The sequence below is a fragment of the Lissotriton helveticus genome, chromosome 7 (genome assembly GCF_964261635.1).
Source record: "Lissotriton helveticus chromosome 7, aLisHel1.1, whole genome shotgun sequence".
In the NCBI taxonomy this organism is placed as follows: domain Eukaryota; kingdom Metazoa; phylum Chordata; class Amphibia; order Caudata; family Salamandridae; genus Lissotriton; species Lissotriton helveticus.
Genome location: NC_136068.1, coordinates 857,648,042 through 857,666,549, shown reverse-complemented (window position 1 = coordinate 857,666,549; position 18,508 = coordinate 857,648,042). Strand labels below are relative to the sequence as shown.

General features: G+C 45.2%; 1 protein-coding gene across 1 annotated transcript; it reads left to right on the top strand.

The window, feature by feature from the left end:
- The first annotated feature begins 947 nt into the window (after nt 1-947).
- Nucleotides 948-4,063, top strand: FOXI1 (forkhead box I1). The gene is made up of 2 exons (XM_078653372.1): nt 948-1,569; nt 2,557-4,063. The coding sequence occupies exons 1-2, from the start codon at nt 996-998 to the stop codon at nt 3,081-3,083; spliced, it is 1,101 nt and encodes a 366-aa protein (XP_078509498.1). The 5' UTR covers nt 948-995; the 3' UTR covers nt 3,084-4,063.
- The last annotated feature ends 14,445 nt before the right edge of the window (nt 4,064-18,508 follow it).

Genomic DNA, 18,508 nt, shown 5'->3' with positions numbered 1-18,508 from the left:
CTCCCCCAGCTTTCTCAGCCCGTTTCCCAATGGCCCTGCGGTTGCGGCTGCCAGCCGGCCACGCGCCTTAAGTGCTGAGTCAGGTACCGTGCGGTGCTTTCCTAGGGATGGGAATGCTTAAACCACTGCACGTGCAGCGTCGGTTCAACCAGGCAGCCGTGCCCTACGGAACTCTGCCACTGTACCCCACGCTCGGTAAAGTCGCGGCGGGCGTGGGAGGTCGGAAGAGGTCGTGGGAGGTCGGAAGTGGGCAAATTATTTCAAAGACAGAGCAGTCCTGTGGGATTTGAAAGAAAGGCTGAGGAGAATAAGGGCATGTGCATGCCAATATTTACTCGATTTAGAGAAAAATCCTAGTGCAATTGCCTAAGAATGTGTGGGTGTGTGTAGGAAACCCCACAAATACTCGGAACCGTTTTCCCCTACAAAATATTCGCAGTACACATGCAATGATATCCTATAATCTACTATAGAGTTGCCAAATAAAATTTAAAAATTCTGCTTCAGCACAAATTAAGAGACGCTGCCGTTTGAAAAACGGTCATGTACATACCAGGTGTTGCTTTTTATGGGCATTGTTATATGTTTGCTCGTTTAAAAGTTGATGCATTGCACTCTGGCTACCCGCAAGATCAGTGCTGCTTCATAGTACTTTTTTTTATTTCAGCAGTCATGGAAAATTCCTCCATTCATGTAGATGATAAAACACCCACGCGTTTCATATTGGGTTCTTTTCGGTGCTGCCTAAACACACTGTGACTGATGGATGGATTGTGATGGGCTGCTGTGACAGGGCGGGTTGCAGGAACCAACATTCCACGGCGGGTATCTGTCTGATCTCCAGCCACTCAGGCAGGCCTGGGTGGAGCAAGCAGGGAAACCTAAACACGAACAGGTGTATAAATACTAGGGCTGGGGCACAGGTGGTGCACCTGCTTCACCTGAAAATAATAGCACAGGTGTATTCGGCGCTGGAGGCTGCCTGCACTTGGAGCATGAGCTCATTTGATCCGCAGCCACACTCCCCACCTCGCTGCAGCCCACAGTTTCCAAATATTGGCCAGGAGCCTCCAGAGATGAACATGTACTGCGAGAACTTCTTCCATCCGCAGAACATGCCCAGCCCTCAGCGCCCTTCGAACTTTGACCCCGGCGACTACAGCGCGACCCCCAACCCTTACCTCTGGCTGAACGGGCCCTCCATCACGCCGCCGCCCTACCTGCCGGGCTCCAACAGCAGCCCCTTCATGCCCCAGTCGTACGGGATGCAGCGGCAGCTCCTTCCCAGCATGCACGGCCTGGGGGGCGCCGACCTGAGCTGGCTGCCCATGCCCTCGCAGGAGGAGCTGATGAAGCTGGTGAGGCCGCCCTACTCCTACTCGGCGCTCATCGCCATGGCCATCCACGGGGCCCCGGACCGGCGGCTGACGCTGAGCCAGATCTACCAGTACGTGGCCGACAACTTCCCGTTCTACAACAAGAGCAAGGCTGGCTGGCAGAACTCCATCCGGCACAACCTGTCCCTCAACGACTGCTTCAAGAAGGTCCCCAGGGACGAGGATGACCCAGGTACCCCCGTTCACTTTTTGGGATCCAAACTAGTAACTTTAACTTGCATTTTTGTTGTCTTACAAACAGAGTTTGGGTTTCATTCAGGCTGTGTTATATTATTTGTGTGACTTGTTGTAAGGCAGCAACTGCTAACTGTTTGCATGCTGAAGTCAGTCACTGCTTTGCATAATCACCACTGTTGAGGCATTTGAGCGGGTTTTACAAAAATAGAGAGACAGGACGAGAATACCCTGAGTGAAACGAAGATTTGCCTTTTCAGCCTTGTTTTCCACCTGTATTCCCTGTGTATTTTCTTTCTTCGCTCTGCATGTTTCAGATTGCACGCCGTTATTACTAGCGGTAAAACACTACAATGTGCCAGTGTGTTTTGGGATTGTCTGTGAGTGCTGGGGGAGGCAGGAAGCATGATGTGATGAGGGGTTAGCCCCAGTAAGATCTGCCAGTAGTGAAGTGAAAGGGCACCACTTACTGAGATGTCCACGTTTTCAAAGACTGCTTATTAACATCTTGCGGAAAGGACAAGTGAGGCCAGGCTGCTCATAATAGCATCTCTGCATCTCAGGCGTAGCCAGGACAGGGCAGAATAAATGGAGTGTTGTTTTATCGGTTTCTTGGTAAACTGTTGTTGCTTCTGACTTCCCATGAAACATGGAATGTATGATGTTTAGATATGAGCCCCCCCCCCCCCCCCCACCCTCCAGGAGCAGCTTTGGCTCAGAGACAGTCTGACCAGGGAGACTTTCTATTAAACGCGTGCCCTTTGTCTGCCAGGGACTGGTCTCTGTAATTAGGGGTTCATCGCGGCTGGGCATTGCCCCCCATTGTTGATGAGACAAGAGCTATTGTGCTGTGAATGTGTGTCCATGAGACCTCTGCTGTTCAGTGTAAATAAAGTAAGCACGCCGGCCTCGATTGCATGCAAAGCGCATGACCACGCGTGTCTGCAGCCCTGAACCCCAAGTAACCTGTCCTTTCGTTTCACAGGCAAAGGCAACTACTGGACGCTGGACCCGAACTGCGAGAAGATGTTCGACAACGGAAACTTCAGGAGGAAGCGGAAGAGGAAGTCCGACCTGAACCCCAGCACGGGGGCGCTGGCGTCGGACAAACCCGAGGACAGTCCCCTGAGCGGCAGCCCCAAGAGCGGCGACAACCAAGACATCCTGGAGCTGTCCCCGCCGGGCAGCGAGGACTCCGCCGAGAAGAGGGCCTCGCCCCCCAGCCCCTGCCTCAACAGCTTCCTGAGCAGCATGACCGCGGCCTACGTGAGCAGCGCCGGGGCCCGCCCCGTGGCCCTCGGACTCACCAATGACACTCCGGACAAAATGGGGCAGAGCATGGTGGGCTTCAACTCCTACTCGCCGCTGACCACCATCCCCAGCCACGGGGGCTCCGAGTGGTCCAATTCAGTGTCCTCCAACCCCTACGGCTACGGCGGCTCCGTGCTGAACCAGTTCAGTCCCCACTTCTACAACAGCGCCATGTACCCCAGAGAGGGGACGGAGGTGTAGCCCGGCCCCGCCAAGGCTCACAGATAAGACATAAAGCAAGCCACTGGGAAGCCAGGACGCTTTGACTTTCCAGGCACACGCTGCCGCTCACCTCCGAATTAAGGGTCAAGAGACGTGAGTGTTACGGGCCCCACCCTGGTCGCCAACATGCATTTGGCCCCGCTTAAGATCAGGTTGAATAGGGTCGCCTATTATCCAGGTCATTACCATGGACAGGGTTCTGTGGACAAGAGGTGGACAGAGACTAAGGGGCAGGGAAGCTTCCACCTGCCACATTTGGGGGGCTTCGCTGCAGCCCGCTCCCTGGACAGTTCAGAGACCCAAACACTGCCAATCCACCGTCATCCATTTACTTCTGATGCTTTGTAAAGAGCGAATACGTGTATATTTTGCAAATACTGCCCAACACGTTAGAGAGAAGTTGTATAGAGAAGGCAGATTACATTTTGTATTCATATGAACTATGTCTGTACTGTGCACTGTTTTATACTTTCACTTAGAAATCGCAGAAGTGAGTAATCTTCATTACAAAGGAATGTAATAATGTTCAGTTAAAAAAAAAACTGTACATTTCGCTCTGGACTGGCCCAGGGTATGCAAATATGGTGTGAAACTGCATTTCCCTATGAACTCCCATTAAGAAGATGACTTCAACAAGCTCCATCATGTGTGTTCTGACAAGACTTTAGTGATAATCTGCCTGTCGGCATCTTTTCACTTTCATATGTATTGTTCTATTTCATGCAAAACAAAACTTGCGTTTACCTCCTGTAACAGTGGGTGCACACCACATGAACTGTACAGAGTAATTTCCGCAAATGAGCTTCAATTATGTCAAGCGTTTTCCACGAGTGTGAATTTGCCTATTCTTGTACGGCATTGCGACAACCTAAACACTGTTTGCATTTTTTATGAAATAATTACGCCGTGGGTCAAAGTGGGGAGTATTTTTGTACTAATAAAGTATTTGTAAATAACTACTCTTGCTTCTTAGTATTTTAACTATCCTATCTGGCAGTCATCGACTTCCCTGGCTCCATTCCTGCAGCTCGCCTGTTGGGTGAGGCCCAAGCAGTACAGTTCAGGTCAAACAAGAAATGTTGAATGAGGTTAAATTGGCACAGCTATTCATTTTACAGGAAATCAAATACTCGTAAAAATCCAGTGTACTTTGGGAACGGGGCCACTCACTGGATTCTCGGGGGGTGCTTGCACACTTCTCCCGCCATTGCTCTTGCAGAAATTCCACTGCTGGGGAGACAGTGAGTCTCCCCTAAAATGGAAGAAACCACTAGGAAGGCACGTCCCTCGCAGGGTTCTGGTACCGCTCGCTTCCCAGGAAGTGTTAATGCAATTAAAAAAGAATTGGCAGTAATGAGCACTTGAAACATAAACTACGAGATCCCACTTCTGTTGTACTGCAGTTTCTTGCTTCTTGTGGGAATGGTGTAGGAGGCGTACACTATGGGGCTGGGCCCCACTCCAGCCCAGCAACAATCACATTGTAGGTTTGAGTCAAAGGGGCTCATGCAACAAGCAGTCAAGCACACGTTCTTCAAGCAAACACCCAGAAGGCTAAAAGGTTTGGCTTTTTGATAGGGCATGCCAGTTCTTAATTAGAGAAAAGAAAATAAAGGCAGTGAACACGAAGTGTTTGACGTCGGCGGTGCTGGTGAATAGTATACCACTGATGTCAACTCTCGTGCTCTCCTCGTGCCTCTTCCTTCCACCATTCTACACCCACTATCTCACTCTTGCAGGTTCTGTTTCATCCATTCTTTCTCCACTTGCCACCATTTTCTATCTTTCTCCTCCCCTGCTTCTTCCCTATTTTGCCTTTCTCTCTCTCTCTTGCCTTGGGTCAACGTTTGATAAAGAGAAATAAGACCCAGACCACAACAATGTGTGTTGGTGCATTATTATTATTACATAGAACTACACACAAGCATTATCCTAAAGTCTGTGAAAATTCGAGGCACTGGTGTCGCTCCAAGTGCCAACTATCAGCAGGATGCACAGGGTGACATGGATCAGCAGAGCACAGGAAGAGGTGCAGCATGGGACACACGGTGAAGTGCTGAAGGAGAGCACAGACTGCAGTGCTTCAGGGACAGTCAATCTCATGTGTAAACAGAGCACCATTGATGCATCTCGGTAGAGCATAGAGTCGTGTGCCTAATGTGAGGACACGCTCAGTTGCCTCATGAGACCACTGCTTGACAAACAGTTCCGGGGGATTGAGCTGTGTGTATTCTGGAGTGTGCTGCACAATAAGGCAATATTGATGCGCACCCATTCATGTGCGCAGTTAAAGTCACTCATGGTTTGTGTTGGCCAGATGTATTTTTGTAGTATAGGATTTTTAAGCCTACACTTTCTATGGTAAAATGAAAGCAGTATTCTGCAGAAAGCAAACCTTTATGACATGGACCACTTGGCAGCTGCCCACATGGACAGATGGAAAACGACCCTATCCTCTTTTTGACACTTTTCAGACATATATTAATTCTCTATGAACACATGAAATAAAGATTTTCTTTGCAGCATTACATAATTTCGCTGCTATTTCATTGCCCAGCACACCGAACAAAAAGGTCTCTCTTAAGTAACACTTTCAATTACCTTCATTTATCGTTCTCCTCCCTGCCTTTGCTCCATACACAAAGGGTCTCAAACAATAATTATTTTAATAGGACCTGTGAAAGGTAACAAATGCAGTGAACCTTGTTCCCATCAGCAATGCGCCCTCTGATTGGAATCCATCTCTATATACCGGGGGCCTCATTTATGAGGCTCTGCGTCACTTTTATGCCGCTGGTGCGTCACTTTTTGTGACGCACCAGAGGCGTAAAAAATCCCCCTTGTTGCGCCATATTTACAAAGTGATGCATCTAGGTAGATGCGTCACTTAGTATACCCCTGCGCTACATTATACCTACGCCAGGTATAATGTATGCAGGGGTGGGCGTTCTGATGCAAGAAAGGGTCATAGAAGTGACGCAGTGAAATCTATAAGATTTCACTGCGCCACTTCTAGGACACAAATGCGTCAATTTCTTACGCCTGCCTCACAGCGGCCCTCATTTATGAAAAGTGACGCATTGCTGCGTGAAAACAGCGATGCGTCACTTTTCACTGCGCTCTCCCTGCGACATGATTGATGCGTCATATTTATAATATGACGCATCATGTCGCAAGGAGTTACAGATACGTCAGTATTTCTGACGTATCTGTAGGCGCAAAAGTGACGCATTGCTGGAGTGTGTCACAAAAGTGACGCAACTCCAGCAATACTTCCTTTCACATGGGGAAAGCCCCATGTGAAAGGGCTTGCGTCAGTCTTACGCCTGCTGTGAGGCAGGCGCAAGATTTTGACGCAACAGCCTCCTAAAAGTGACGCAGTGAAATCTCATAGATTTCACTGCGTCACTATTACAAGGCTTTTTGCGGGTGAACGCCCCCTCTGCATACATTATACCTGACGCAGGTATAATGTAGCGCAGGTGTTTACAAAGTGACGCATCTGCTTAGATGCGCCACTTTGTAAATAGTGCGCATCAGGAGGCATGTTTTCCGCCGCCGATGCGTCACAAAAAGTGACACATCGGAAGCGCAAAACTCACGCAAGGCCTCATAAATGAGGCCCAGCAGGCGTAAGACTGACGCAGGCCCTTTCACTTGGGGCTTGCCCCATGTGAAAGGACACATTGCTGGAGTTGCGTCACTTTTGTGACACTCTCCAGCAATGCGTCACTTTTGCACCATACAAATACGTCAGAAATACTGACATATTTGTAACTCCTTGTGCCATGGTGCGTCATACTGTAAATATGACGCATCATTGGTGTCGCAAGGAGGGCGCAGTGAAAAGTGACGCATCTCTGTTTTCACGCAGCGATGCGTCACTTTTCATAAATGAAGGCCCACATTATTTTCCGATCTGCACTATACTAACACCAAATGCTGTTAAAAGCATACAGTGAAGATGGGAAAAATCTTGCCTTCTGGATGAAGAGGGCAACTTAGCCATTTTCAAAGCCTGGCATTCAATTTTTTTACATAACTAACCACCTTAGATATTACCCCCAAAGCACTTTGGCATATTTAAATGCTGCTTCATGGCTCTCAGTAAGTTAAAACGTAACAAGAATTAGCAAAGCCAATAAAATGGATCTTTTATTACTACTGATTGCACGCACATACACACACACATGCACCCCCCCACACACACTGCCTGTTACACATGACCACAGCATCATTGGTGTTACATTCATACAGCACTGCAAGCACACAATTCTCTTACCAACATAAACACACCAACTAAATAGAGTTGGTTGAAGTGGCGATGGTGGTAGGAGTGCTAGTGCTAGTAGTGGTGCTAGTAGTGGTGGTGATGGCAGCAGAGGTAGTGATGGTGGTAGTTTTAGTGGTGGTAGTGTACTATTGGAGATGGATTGCAGTGATGATGGTAGTGGCATTGGTGATGATGTTTGTAATGGTAGCCGTGATTATAGTGGTAGCTGTGAATGCATTACTCTTGTTTGGATAATGATTGTGGTGCTCATGGTGGAAGTTAGGGTCATAGAGCGAGAGGTGCTGATGATTGTAATGGCAGTAGTCATTATAGTGGTGATTGTGTAGATACCGATGGTGATAATAATGGTACTGGTGATAGTAGTGGTCCCATTGGAGTGTTAGTTATGATGAAGGCTGAAGGTGATGGGGACTGTGGTATAAGTGGTGATGGTGATTGTGGCTGTTTGTTAATGGAGGTGGTGATAGTGGTGGACTTAGTAGTGGGGATAGGGATAGTAATGGTGATATAGTGGTAGTGGTGGTGGTGGTGATGGCGATGGTTTTGGGGATGATAGTGGTAGTAATGGAGTGGATGATAATGGTTTTGATGGAGGTGCTGATGTCAGTGGATATGGTGGTTAAAGTATTGATGTGGGTTGTAATCGTGGCCTGAGAGTCTGGAGTCCTCCGGTCTCATGCAGGAGCAGATCCACATGTGTGTTGGTCTCCTGAGGATACAGTCATATGTCCCGTACTGAGCCAAATATGGTCACAGCAGTTGCAATCTCATTCGGACTGAAGGGAGGTGCTGCCCTGTCTGGCAGATGTTGTCACCATCCGGGCATACAATGCTCACAGTAACCTCAGCGCCCCTTCTGGTAAAGATCATTCATGACAACTGTAGCCCCTGTCTGGTCCTACAGCGATCCTCACCGCTATAGCTCCCTTCTATGCCTATGTCAATCACAGCTGTGGTAGCCCTCACAGGTATCTACACAATCCTGCAGTTGCAGCCTCTTCCATACCTTTCAGAATCACACAGTTGCAGTCCCAGCTGGCTCTAAGATGACCAGACAGTAGAGAGATTCTAAAAATTCAAAGGGCTATCCCTGGAATGGTTTGTAGATAACCCTTTGACTTTTTAGTGTCTTAAGTACCCTGTTCCCTGGAACCTGTGGGGTCTTCTCTCATATTCTTTCCTATAGTAGAGAGATTTAAACCAGGATGCAAGACAAGAGGCTGGGGAGGAGAGGGCACAGGGAATCTGGGTTCTTCCTAGCTTTCTCTTATGCAGTCAGTTCTTTCTGGATGCCCAGCAGTCACAGGGGACATGCTGACCCTCTCTCCCCCTGGATCGTCTCACCTCCTGAAGGAACAAGCAGATGATTTCCCTCTTTCAGCCAGCAGACTGGGTTTTAGATGTTTCAGGACAGATCCACAGCACCGCCTACAGAAAATGCAGACTTTAGTAGAAGGCCCCTCACCCTTGGGAGCCTGGCTTTCAGACAGACACCAGCCTTGGCCTTGGATGCACTGCAGTCCTTAAAGTGCTTTCTTGAGCACTCCTTTCCCTGGTAATAAAGGACTAGGGGGCAGATTTACGACTTCTGGCGCATCTCTGCTAATCAGCAAGGGGCAGCAGGTACAAGGGGAATACTTCCATACTGGGATGTAGAATGAGGGCTGCTGGCATACTAAGTGAGCTTTAGTGGAGAAGCTAGAGCAGGCCCAGCATGGCAATTGCTCTACGTGCGCACAGTGTGCGACCTGCGGACATACTGAGAGGAGGCCAAAGGTAAATACCTTGTCTCTTAGATGCTGTTGGACCAGCACTGGCACAAAGTGTCCAGCAAAGGCTAGAGGGAAGGGCATCGCACCTGCATTTATGAATGTGCACACTGCTGCAACTGTGGGAGCTGCATGCAAGAGGTAGGCCATATGATTATAATACCTTCATCGGCTTCATCCCAATTATTTACAGGGCGAAAAATGGAAGTACTCCTGTGGCCAAGTGTACATCCCCCTACCTGCAAAAAAAGTAACATAATGGGAAGCCATGGCCCACGGTCAATAGGTCAAGGGAGCCAGGGGTTGAAAAAGTTTGGGAACCACTGCAATATTCAAACCAGTCTCGGGCCACAAGTCTTAGTTCCAGACTCACACAATGCTACCAGTTGGGATTCATTTGCCTATGCGGGCACATGAGAGGGCACCGTTCTCCCGATGTCACAGGTAGATGGTGTATGTCCCTTGCGAGAGATCTTATATGTCTCTGAGATCTCCGGAAGAGCAGGAGGCCTGCAGTTGGGCCATGGAGATCACACTTCCGGACACCAGACTTCAGAAGGTCCTCAGCCCAGGCCAGTCACTATTCGGCCAGTTATCCTCCATGTGCACAACAGATCCCTCTTGTAATGTGCACCACGCAGCCCGGGTTCTTTGGTCCGACGTCCCCACAAGCGTACCTTGCTCCTTGTTGAAGGATAGCACCAGTAGTTACACTGTCCCATGTCTTCGAAGTTAGGGGTGATTTTGGGGGTTTCACTTTGGAACACAGAAGTCTCCCCTAAATTATACGTCTGTCTGCCACTGTCTGCAATGGGGCCATGCAATGCCGATTTGAATCTTTAGTAGGGCCATGAACCAGCCCAAGAGGCAAAGTGTCAATACCTCTCTCTCCAATCTGTCCCAATTCGTATATACTGGCAGAGATTTGCTGTTCTCGTGGGATGCCCATGATTTATGGCTGTCACTTGGGGAATGCACAGATATGCTCCCCCTGACCCCTTGTGCCCACTGGAGCCAGACACCATGGTCCATTAGACTCTTGGAACATAGAAATGCCCATATTGTATAAGTGGTACAAAAGGAGGTGGTGATGGACGGAGCATCTGAACCAATCAAACACTCACACCCAGTCAACAGATCTGGGTTTAATCCATCACCGTTCTTTAGCCCACTCTGACACCCCAGTTCAGACATGGCCATATGCAAATCAGTCTGACCCTGTGCCTCATGGGAACAGTCCAGCCCGAACTGCCAAGCCATGCCTTCCCTGGACCGGAAACAAGCTTCCTAGGACCGGTTTCTGGCATTACAGCTGTCTTCAGGCAGGCTTGCTTGAATCCAGTGGCAAAGCGAGCAAGGGACTCACGTCTGAGCATACCCTGCCAACTTATGGCGAAAAAAGCGGTACAAAAGGGGGTGGTGATGAACGGAGCATCTGAACCAATCAAACACTCACACCCAGTCAACAGATCTGGGTTTAATCCATCACCGTTCTTTAGCCCACTCTGCCACCCCAGTTCAGACATGGCCATATGCAAATCTGTCTGACCCTGTGCCCCATGGGAACAGTCCAGCCCGAACTGCCAAGCCATGCCTTCCCTGGACTGGAAACAAGCTTCCTAGGACCAGTTTCTGGCATTACAGCTGTCTTCAGCCAGGCTTGCTTGAATCCAGTGGCAAAGCGAGCAAGGGACTCACGTCTGAGCATACCCTGCCAACTTATGACGAACAAAGCGGTACAAAAGGAGGTGGTGATGGACGGAGCATCTGAACCAATCAAACACTCACACCCAATTAACAGATCTGGGTTTAATCCATCACCGTTCTTTAGCCCACTCTGCCACCCCAGTTCAGACATGGCCATATGCAAATCAGTCTGACCCTGTGCCTCATGGGAACAGTCCAGCCCGAACTGCCAAGCCATGCCTTCCCTAGACCGGAAACAAGCTTCCTAGGACCGGTTTCTGGCATATTGTATAAGTGGCATTTCTAAGCGAGTTATGCCAAAACCCCCTTTACCAATAGAAAGGATTTGGTATGCCGAATCCATTGATAGGAAACCTCATGAGGCTGCTCCACGGTGCTAGAAATGGAGGTCTCTAGCTGGCAGAGGTTTGCACCCTGTCCAAGTAGGCCACCAAATGCACCATATCCTAGCTATGGTAAGAGAATCAAACAGCTAAGATAACCCCTTCTCATCCCCTTGGTAGGGAGTAACTCAGTGAAAACACTACAAATGGGCAACACACAAGTTTTAAAAAATAACCAATATATATCTGAATAGAACAAGACCAAAATGCCAAAAATCAACCATACACAAGTGAAGATATCACTTTAAAAGGTTCAAAATAGTTCAGTCCATAGGAAACTATGGATGCGCCCCTTTTACCTGAAAGTACCTGGGCTGCATCAAAGTCTAAGATGAAAACAGGGACAGGGGATGTAAGGTTCCAGAAAAGCAGAACAATGTATAGGTTCCTTACTCTCAGGGGAGGTGATACGTCGGTTCCTTACTGCCAGTGGAGGAGATGCATCGATTCCTTACTGCAGCGCAGGGTAGGTGATGCATCGATCTCCGGACACGTGGCCTTGGTTCCTTACTGCTGGCTCATGTCGATGAAGAACTTGGCACACAGGGACAATGCGATGAAAATCCAAATGTGCTGGGTGGATGCTATGGAACAGGTGGTGCATCGATTTCCCAACCGTGAAGCAGGTGAATCATTGATTTCTTCAATCGCACATTCGGACCTGCCCTGGAGTCAGAGCATGCACCACAGATGTTGGAGAAGTAGTGCTTGGGACTCTTTCAGACACAATGCAGGTGCTGCATCAATTCTTCGGCCACACAGTGGCAATGATCTGGCTTTACATCCGCACAGCAGTGCTGCGTCAAAAAAGCGGGAGCTGAGAGTCAATGCATGGAGTTTCTTGGTTCATTTTTTTTTGTTGAATATTTTTATTAATGCATTTTCGATATTAGGTTACATGAATGCGACACATAGGATAAAATCCCGCAGCAATCAGGTTAGTACTTTTATCATTCGTTTTACACTTTTCTCACGCCTGAGCAAAGGGAAATGAAATATAACATACGCATCCAATAATGTACGCAAGGATTATTATAAACAACAACAGTATTGCACAAGGGACACCAGTACCATATTCTCCCTGCATGGCAGATAAGTAAAATTAGACATCTTTCACCAAAACCACACAGTGCAGGCGCGGCAAGGCATACACTAGCCAGCAGGCATGTCAAAGACAAAGCAGTGCTGGCCCAGTTCTGTCTACAGGTATTGCTCCGGGCAGGGAATACGCCAGTGCAATGGAGTTTCTTCGATCATAGCAGCAAGACCACCTCCAATGGCACAGAACTGGAACTGGCACCACCATGAAGGTCAGAACTCTCAGCAAATGAGTTCAGGGGCTCCAGATAAAGTCTTTGATTGCCCTGAGGCTTCTTAATAGGATGACAGTACACACAAGCCCTAAGAGAACCTTTTTTTTTTGTCCTCATTTTGCCAGCTCCCATGTTGAGACTCTTCCTATCTCTCTATACTGATTGTGATGACCATCAGAGAGAGGAAGTAGTGCTACATTATGGAGAGTGCCGTTTCTGATACCCGCACCGTTTCTCTGTTCCGCCCTTGAGGATAAACACTGGGAACTTCAGAGCCGCTGGCACGTTGGCTTAATTATTGGACCCACTTGTTTTTTCTTTCCATTCCATCAATAAAGTCCAGACCTTATCTCTACTCTCAGGGTCACAGGCCATATCTGAATCACTTGTTACTATGATGCTTTTTAAAACTTCAGCAAAGGATGGGGGGGTCCTCAGAATTCCACTTCTTGCATATCTCACACCTTGCAAGTAAAATCACATACAAAAATACGTTTGGAAGCAACATCTTTCTTCACCTCTTCCTCCTGCGAGAGTCCAAAGAACACCAAACAAGGGCTTACCTTGATTTGTTTACCTCCGAGTTCTCCCAAAAAGTTGTATACCTCCGACCAAAATGTCATAATTTTTTGGCATTCCAGGAACATATGCCTGTCATCGGCTCCTTCTATCTTACATCTTGGGCAGCAGTATTTATTACCTGTGACCTTTGTTAACTTCATCGGAGTCCAGTAAACTCTGTGAGCAGTAAATAAATGGTTACGCTTAAATGAGGCTAGTTTCACAATTGCTCGTAACATTTCAAATGATTTTTCCCATCTAATTTCAACTTCCTCCTCATTAAACTCCTCGCTCCGTAGTTTCCTTAGATTGGCCTCAAGCGTATCTTCTGCATCTAAAAGGGCCCAATACCAGTAGAAGATTTACTTCTCTCTGCGCTCTGTCTGTTCTTGTTATCTGGTCTAATTTAGGATCTTCCTCCTCTTGTACCCATTCTTGTGCAGCCCACCTGGAGCCCAATTGATAGTATTTAAACCTTGTAAGCTTTCCCTCAGTCAAATTACTAAGCGTCTCCCATCTCACTAGACTTCCCTCTTTCATAAGGTCTGCCCAATAGTGGACCTCATATTGCTTATTATAGAAGAACTAGCAAAACTTATAGATGACCTCATGAAAGAATCGCATCAACTCAAACAAGAATTAAGTCAAATGCTGATGGAAGAAGAACTGGTTAATACACTCAAAGATATCAATGATCAACTAGAAATTTACACCAAAGAAATCAATGAAAGGAAGATCAGGAAATTTAAAAGAGACACGTTAGATTACAAGTTGGGGGAGGTCTACAATTGGGCCGATATTTACGCTAGACACAGACAACAAAGACCAATTTTCAAGTCGACTGATGAAACGTCATCATCAGATGAATCTCAACAGAGAAGGCAACCACCATTCGGAAGGAAAGATCAAAGTAAGAATAAAGAAGGACCATCAACATCAGGTGAAGGAACATCTACTACTAACGTGCCTTTTTTAGAGAAAGATCAAACCCTCAGAGAAGAACCAGGAGGAGCAAAAAAAGCAACCGAAGAAGGCCCCGTGTCCAAGAACACGAGGAGTCAAAAACCTAATCATCAATCTTTCAAAGCAACACATCACAAATTTTGAGACACAGGTTCTACAGAAGGGCACGACGTATGTGCAAACGTTCCATTCCAACTTGTTAGATACACATATATGCACTTACAAATTCCTGAGGACACTGAGGTTAAAACATTTCTTTTGCAACATCATACCAACACCAATGGAATTTAAGAAAGATACACTACTTGGATTACGCAACAAAAGTAAATTCATTCCTCCAATAAGCCATAAAGTGTTAGATGCCTTTGAAAAGGTGGTGCACAAAGACATTGAAAACATATACAGACAACCGAAACCCAAAACAACCAATCTAACCAAAGAAAGAACAACAAGCCTTAAAGAATCTGGCCAACAATTCAGATATCACCATCCGACAAGCGGATAAAGGAGGTGCACTAGTCATCTTAGATACAGAATTTTACATGAACAGAGTGAACGAACATGTGCATGACATCCAAACATATTCCAAGATTGACCAAGATCCCACCAGAGAATTTCTAAAAATATTGACTTCCATCATCGATCAGGCATCAGCACAAGGAACAATCGGGATAAAAGAGAAAGAATATTTAATCAAACAGAATCCAGCTATACCATATATCTATATGGTACCTAAAGTACATAAACATCCCACACTTCCTCCATGTAGACCCATTGTGTCTACAGTTAATTCCATTCACGTACCAGTGGGAAGATATTTAGATAAACATCTACAGCCAATTGTACAAGCAATGAAAACTTACATCAAAGACACAACACATTTTCTTACAATTTTGGAAGACCACGCAATCATGTATATTAAAGACATGATAATGTGTACCATCGATGTAAATGCTTGATATATACGTCAATTCCCCACAACTTAGGAATGGAAGCAGTGGCAGTCCATCTCATGCAAACAAATATGGAAGAAGATTTGAAAATATTCATCATGAACCTCTTACATTTCATGCTCTACCACAGTTATTTTACATGGAACAATTCATTTTTTATTGAAATGTCGGGAACGTCGTTGGGAAATTGTGCGGCACCCGCATATGCCAATCTATTTATGTATCAATTTGAGCTGGAGAACGTCTTGAACAAACCTGAATGGTCCAATAACCTTCTTTTGTACAAAAGATATATAGATGACATTTTCATCTTATGGAAAGGTTCAGAACAGGATTTAACACAAGCTATATGGAAATTAAACCAAGTCAATGATCGAATCGGATTCACACACAACATACAGAGAGAACAAATACACTTCTTGGATGTCATGATATTGAACAACAGTGGAAACTTAGAAACCAGAGTCTACACCAAAAGCACTGACAGGAATAATCTACTACACTTTCAAAGTTTTCATCAATATTCACTCAAAAAACATCTCCCATATTCCCAACTGTTAAGACTAAAAAGAATCTCATCAACAGAAACATCATTCAAAGAAAGCATGCAACATACATTGATCAAATTTGAGGAGCGAGGTTATTCAAAGGGTATCCTGGAAGAGGCAGTCTCAAAAGCACAAAAACTGGATCGTAAGACCTTATTGAAACAAAGGTACCTTACCATGCCACAATTGCGGAAACTGCAACGCAATCATAAAGGGAAAAGAATTTCAACATCCCAGTAAGGGGATAAATATCAAATTAAGAGTCACAGCAACATGTGATAGCCGAAACCTGATTTATATGATTAAGTGTCCATGTGGCTTGGCGTATGTGGGCAAAACAGAAAGTAAAATTAAAACTCGACTAACAGAGCACAAGAGTAATATCCGGACCAAAAGTGCAAAATCACCATTGGCCACTCATTTCAATACCAACAATCACACACCCAGTCAACTTTGATTCTTGGTGTTAGAACAGCCCCGGATTCTCCATGGAAGAGACAACACACAGCACCTACTACGTCGGGAAGTGTTCTGGATCAACTTTCTTTGCACCATCCATCCAAAAGGATTAAATGATCGAATAGACTTTATTTGTTTCTTGTAAAACATGTTTCTTCTCCTTTACAGGACAACACAAAGCTATCTTTTTAGAAATGTACTAATTACCAGGACTGAAATTCAAGGTAATAATGCAAAGTACAATATGTATATACTGAATGTAAGTGCCATTACTTCTGTCATGACTTTAGATTATTTTTTCCACTTTTTTAAAATCCAAAGCAAAGCCAGTTGCTATACCCCAATGACATGTATAATATGAGGCATGGACACACTTTTTCACCAGCGGGTCATCCGAGCACTTTTATTCACTTCCATTTATTTTATTTTTATTTCTTAAAGACCACCACAAATGTTTGAGATTACTTTTCAGCATAAACTAGATACATCACATATCCTTTACTCTTTTAAATACTTGATATCTCATGTATTTCATTGATTTTCATTGTAGTTTTCTACCCAGACGAACTTGATCGCTCCCTATTGGAGGGTCGGTAACACATGGGTAACACACGTGACAAACACATGCGATATTTGTAGTTCGCCGTCAAAGCACGCTTCGTAAAACATTCCCGGAAGCATCGAAAATATAATGCCACACTCGAGACAAACCGCTGGTGAGTTTACATTCTGAAACCAAGGATTTTTACATCCTGAATGCCAGTGAACTTGGGACTGACGTCAGCCTTTTTTCTTGTATACAGACCGTGCCGGCTAAAGCACTGTTCGTGCATCTATAACATTAAGCGTCCTGCTTAACGTAAGTGTTTTACTTTTACCACGGGTCATACACTGCACCTTGGTTTACCGTACCTTTATCGTTTTTCATGACCGTTTTGTCTATCACGTTTCATATATATGAACATTTACGATAAGAAATGTGAAAATACATTTCTTAAAAGACAGTTTTCGTACCACTTCCCCGTCCATTTTTTTTCAGGTATGCTTGTTCTCATCTTTTATCAGCGTCATTTTGATGTGTTTTGGATTACACACCGAGTCACTATAATGGTTTTTACAAAAATTCACAGAGCACCAACTGTTTTCATTGATCATAGTACACTTGTTATTTTACACAGACCCACTGGGATATAAGGTACATTGTACCATGTAAGGATACCATGTACAGTTACAATGCAAAGCGCAAAAATCTAATTGAGAATTTTTTGACTATGCTTATGTTGTGTATATTCTTCCAAAAAGCTAATGAAGCCCCTGAGGAAGGGCAAATAGCCCGAAATGCATTGGCCCAAATGACACTTGATGTTTTGAATCTTATGATGTGAATGTAACATCAGGAGAGTTAAGAAATTGAAAAAAACAATTGAAGAAAGACAAAACACGATAAAATTCAAAATAATAAACTTTATTGAGAAATCGAGAAAAAGTTTACGAAGTGTTTTTTACAAAAACATTAACAAAGGAGTGCATTTGGGGACATTGCTCACGGACTGATCAACGCTAACAGATGATTCATTTACCTCTACTCAGGAGCTTCACCAAATAGCACCCAAACACGTAATTTAACATACTGACCACCAAAATACCAAGGAGTGTGACGGTTCCACCAAAATTCATCAATAGTGAATACCCCCATCTTCTAGCGGTTTACTCAATTGACCTTTTAAACATTATGGGGTCCCTGGTGATTGCCAAATTGGTGCCCTCATAGAATAGTAAGGAATTTTCATTTGTTTCTGAACATACAGCCATGTTCTTAATGCCATACTCAGAATCTTTAATCTGAACTTTTTGAAAAAATTTGGGTCGCCATATTTAAATAAAAAATGTTGTTGGCCTTGACCCACCTCACCAAGCATTGCTGTAAACAGTACACCCAGAGATGACCTATCTGGCTTGTTTGCTAACATACAAAAGTTTTTGAAATGATAAGCGTAACAGTACACAAGCAGATCTGGTAACGGCAACCACCCAGACCCCAGTTTCCTCCTCAATTTCTTCCAACCTATCCTTGAACCCTTAGATGCCCAAACAAAACTGCCTATTTTCCCCTGTAGTTTAGCTCATTTTTAAAAGACAAAGGGATTGAAATAAAAATAAACGTAATTTTGGGAAGTATAACAATCTTTATGAGGTTTACCCTACTGTAGATGTTTAACTGCAGGTTCCCCCACCTCAACAGTGTAGATGAAATTTCCCGACTTACTTTCTTCGAATTTTCTCTTGGAATAGCTTCCAATTTCTGTGTAATAATTACCCCAAAATATCGCATTCTTATTCTCGCTCCCTGAATGTCTGTTTCCTGATTCCATTGCATAATCTCAGTGTTATCTATATTGACTTTATATCCCGAGATTAAGCCAAAATCCTCAGCTTTTCTCATCAGATTTGGTA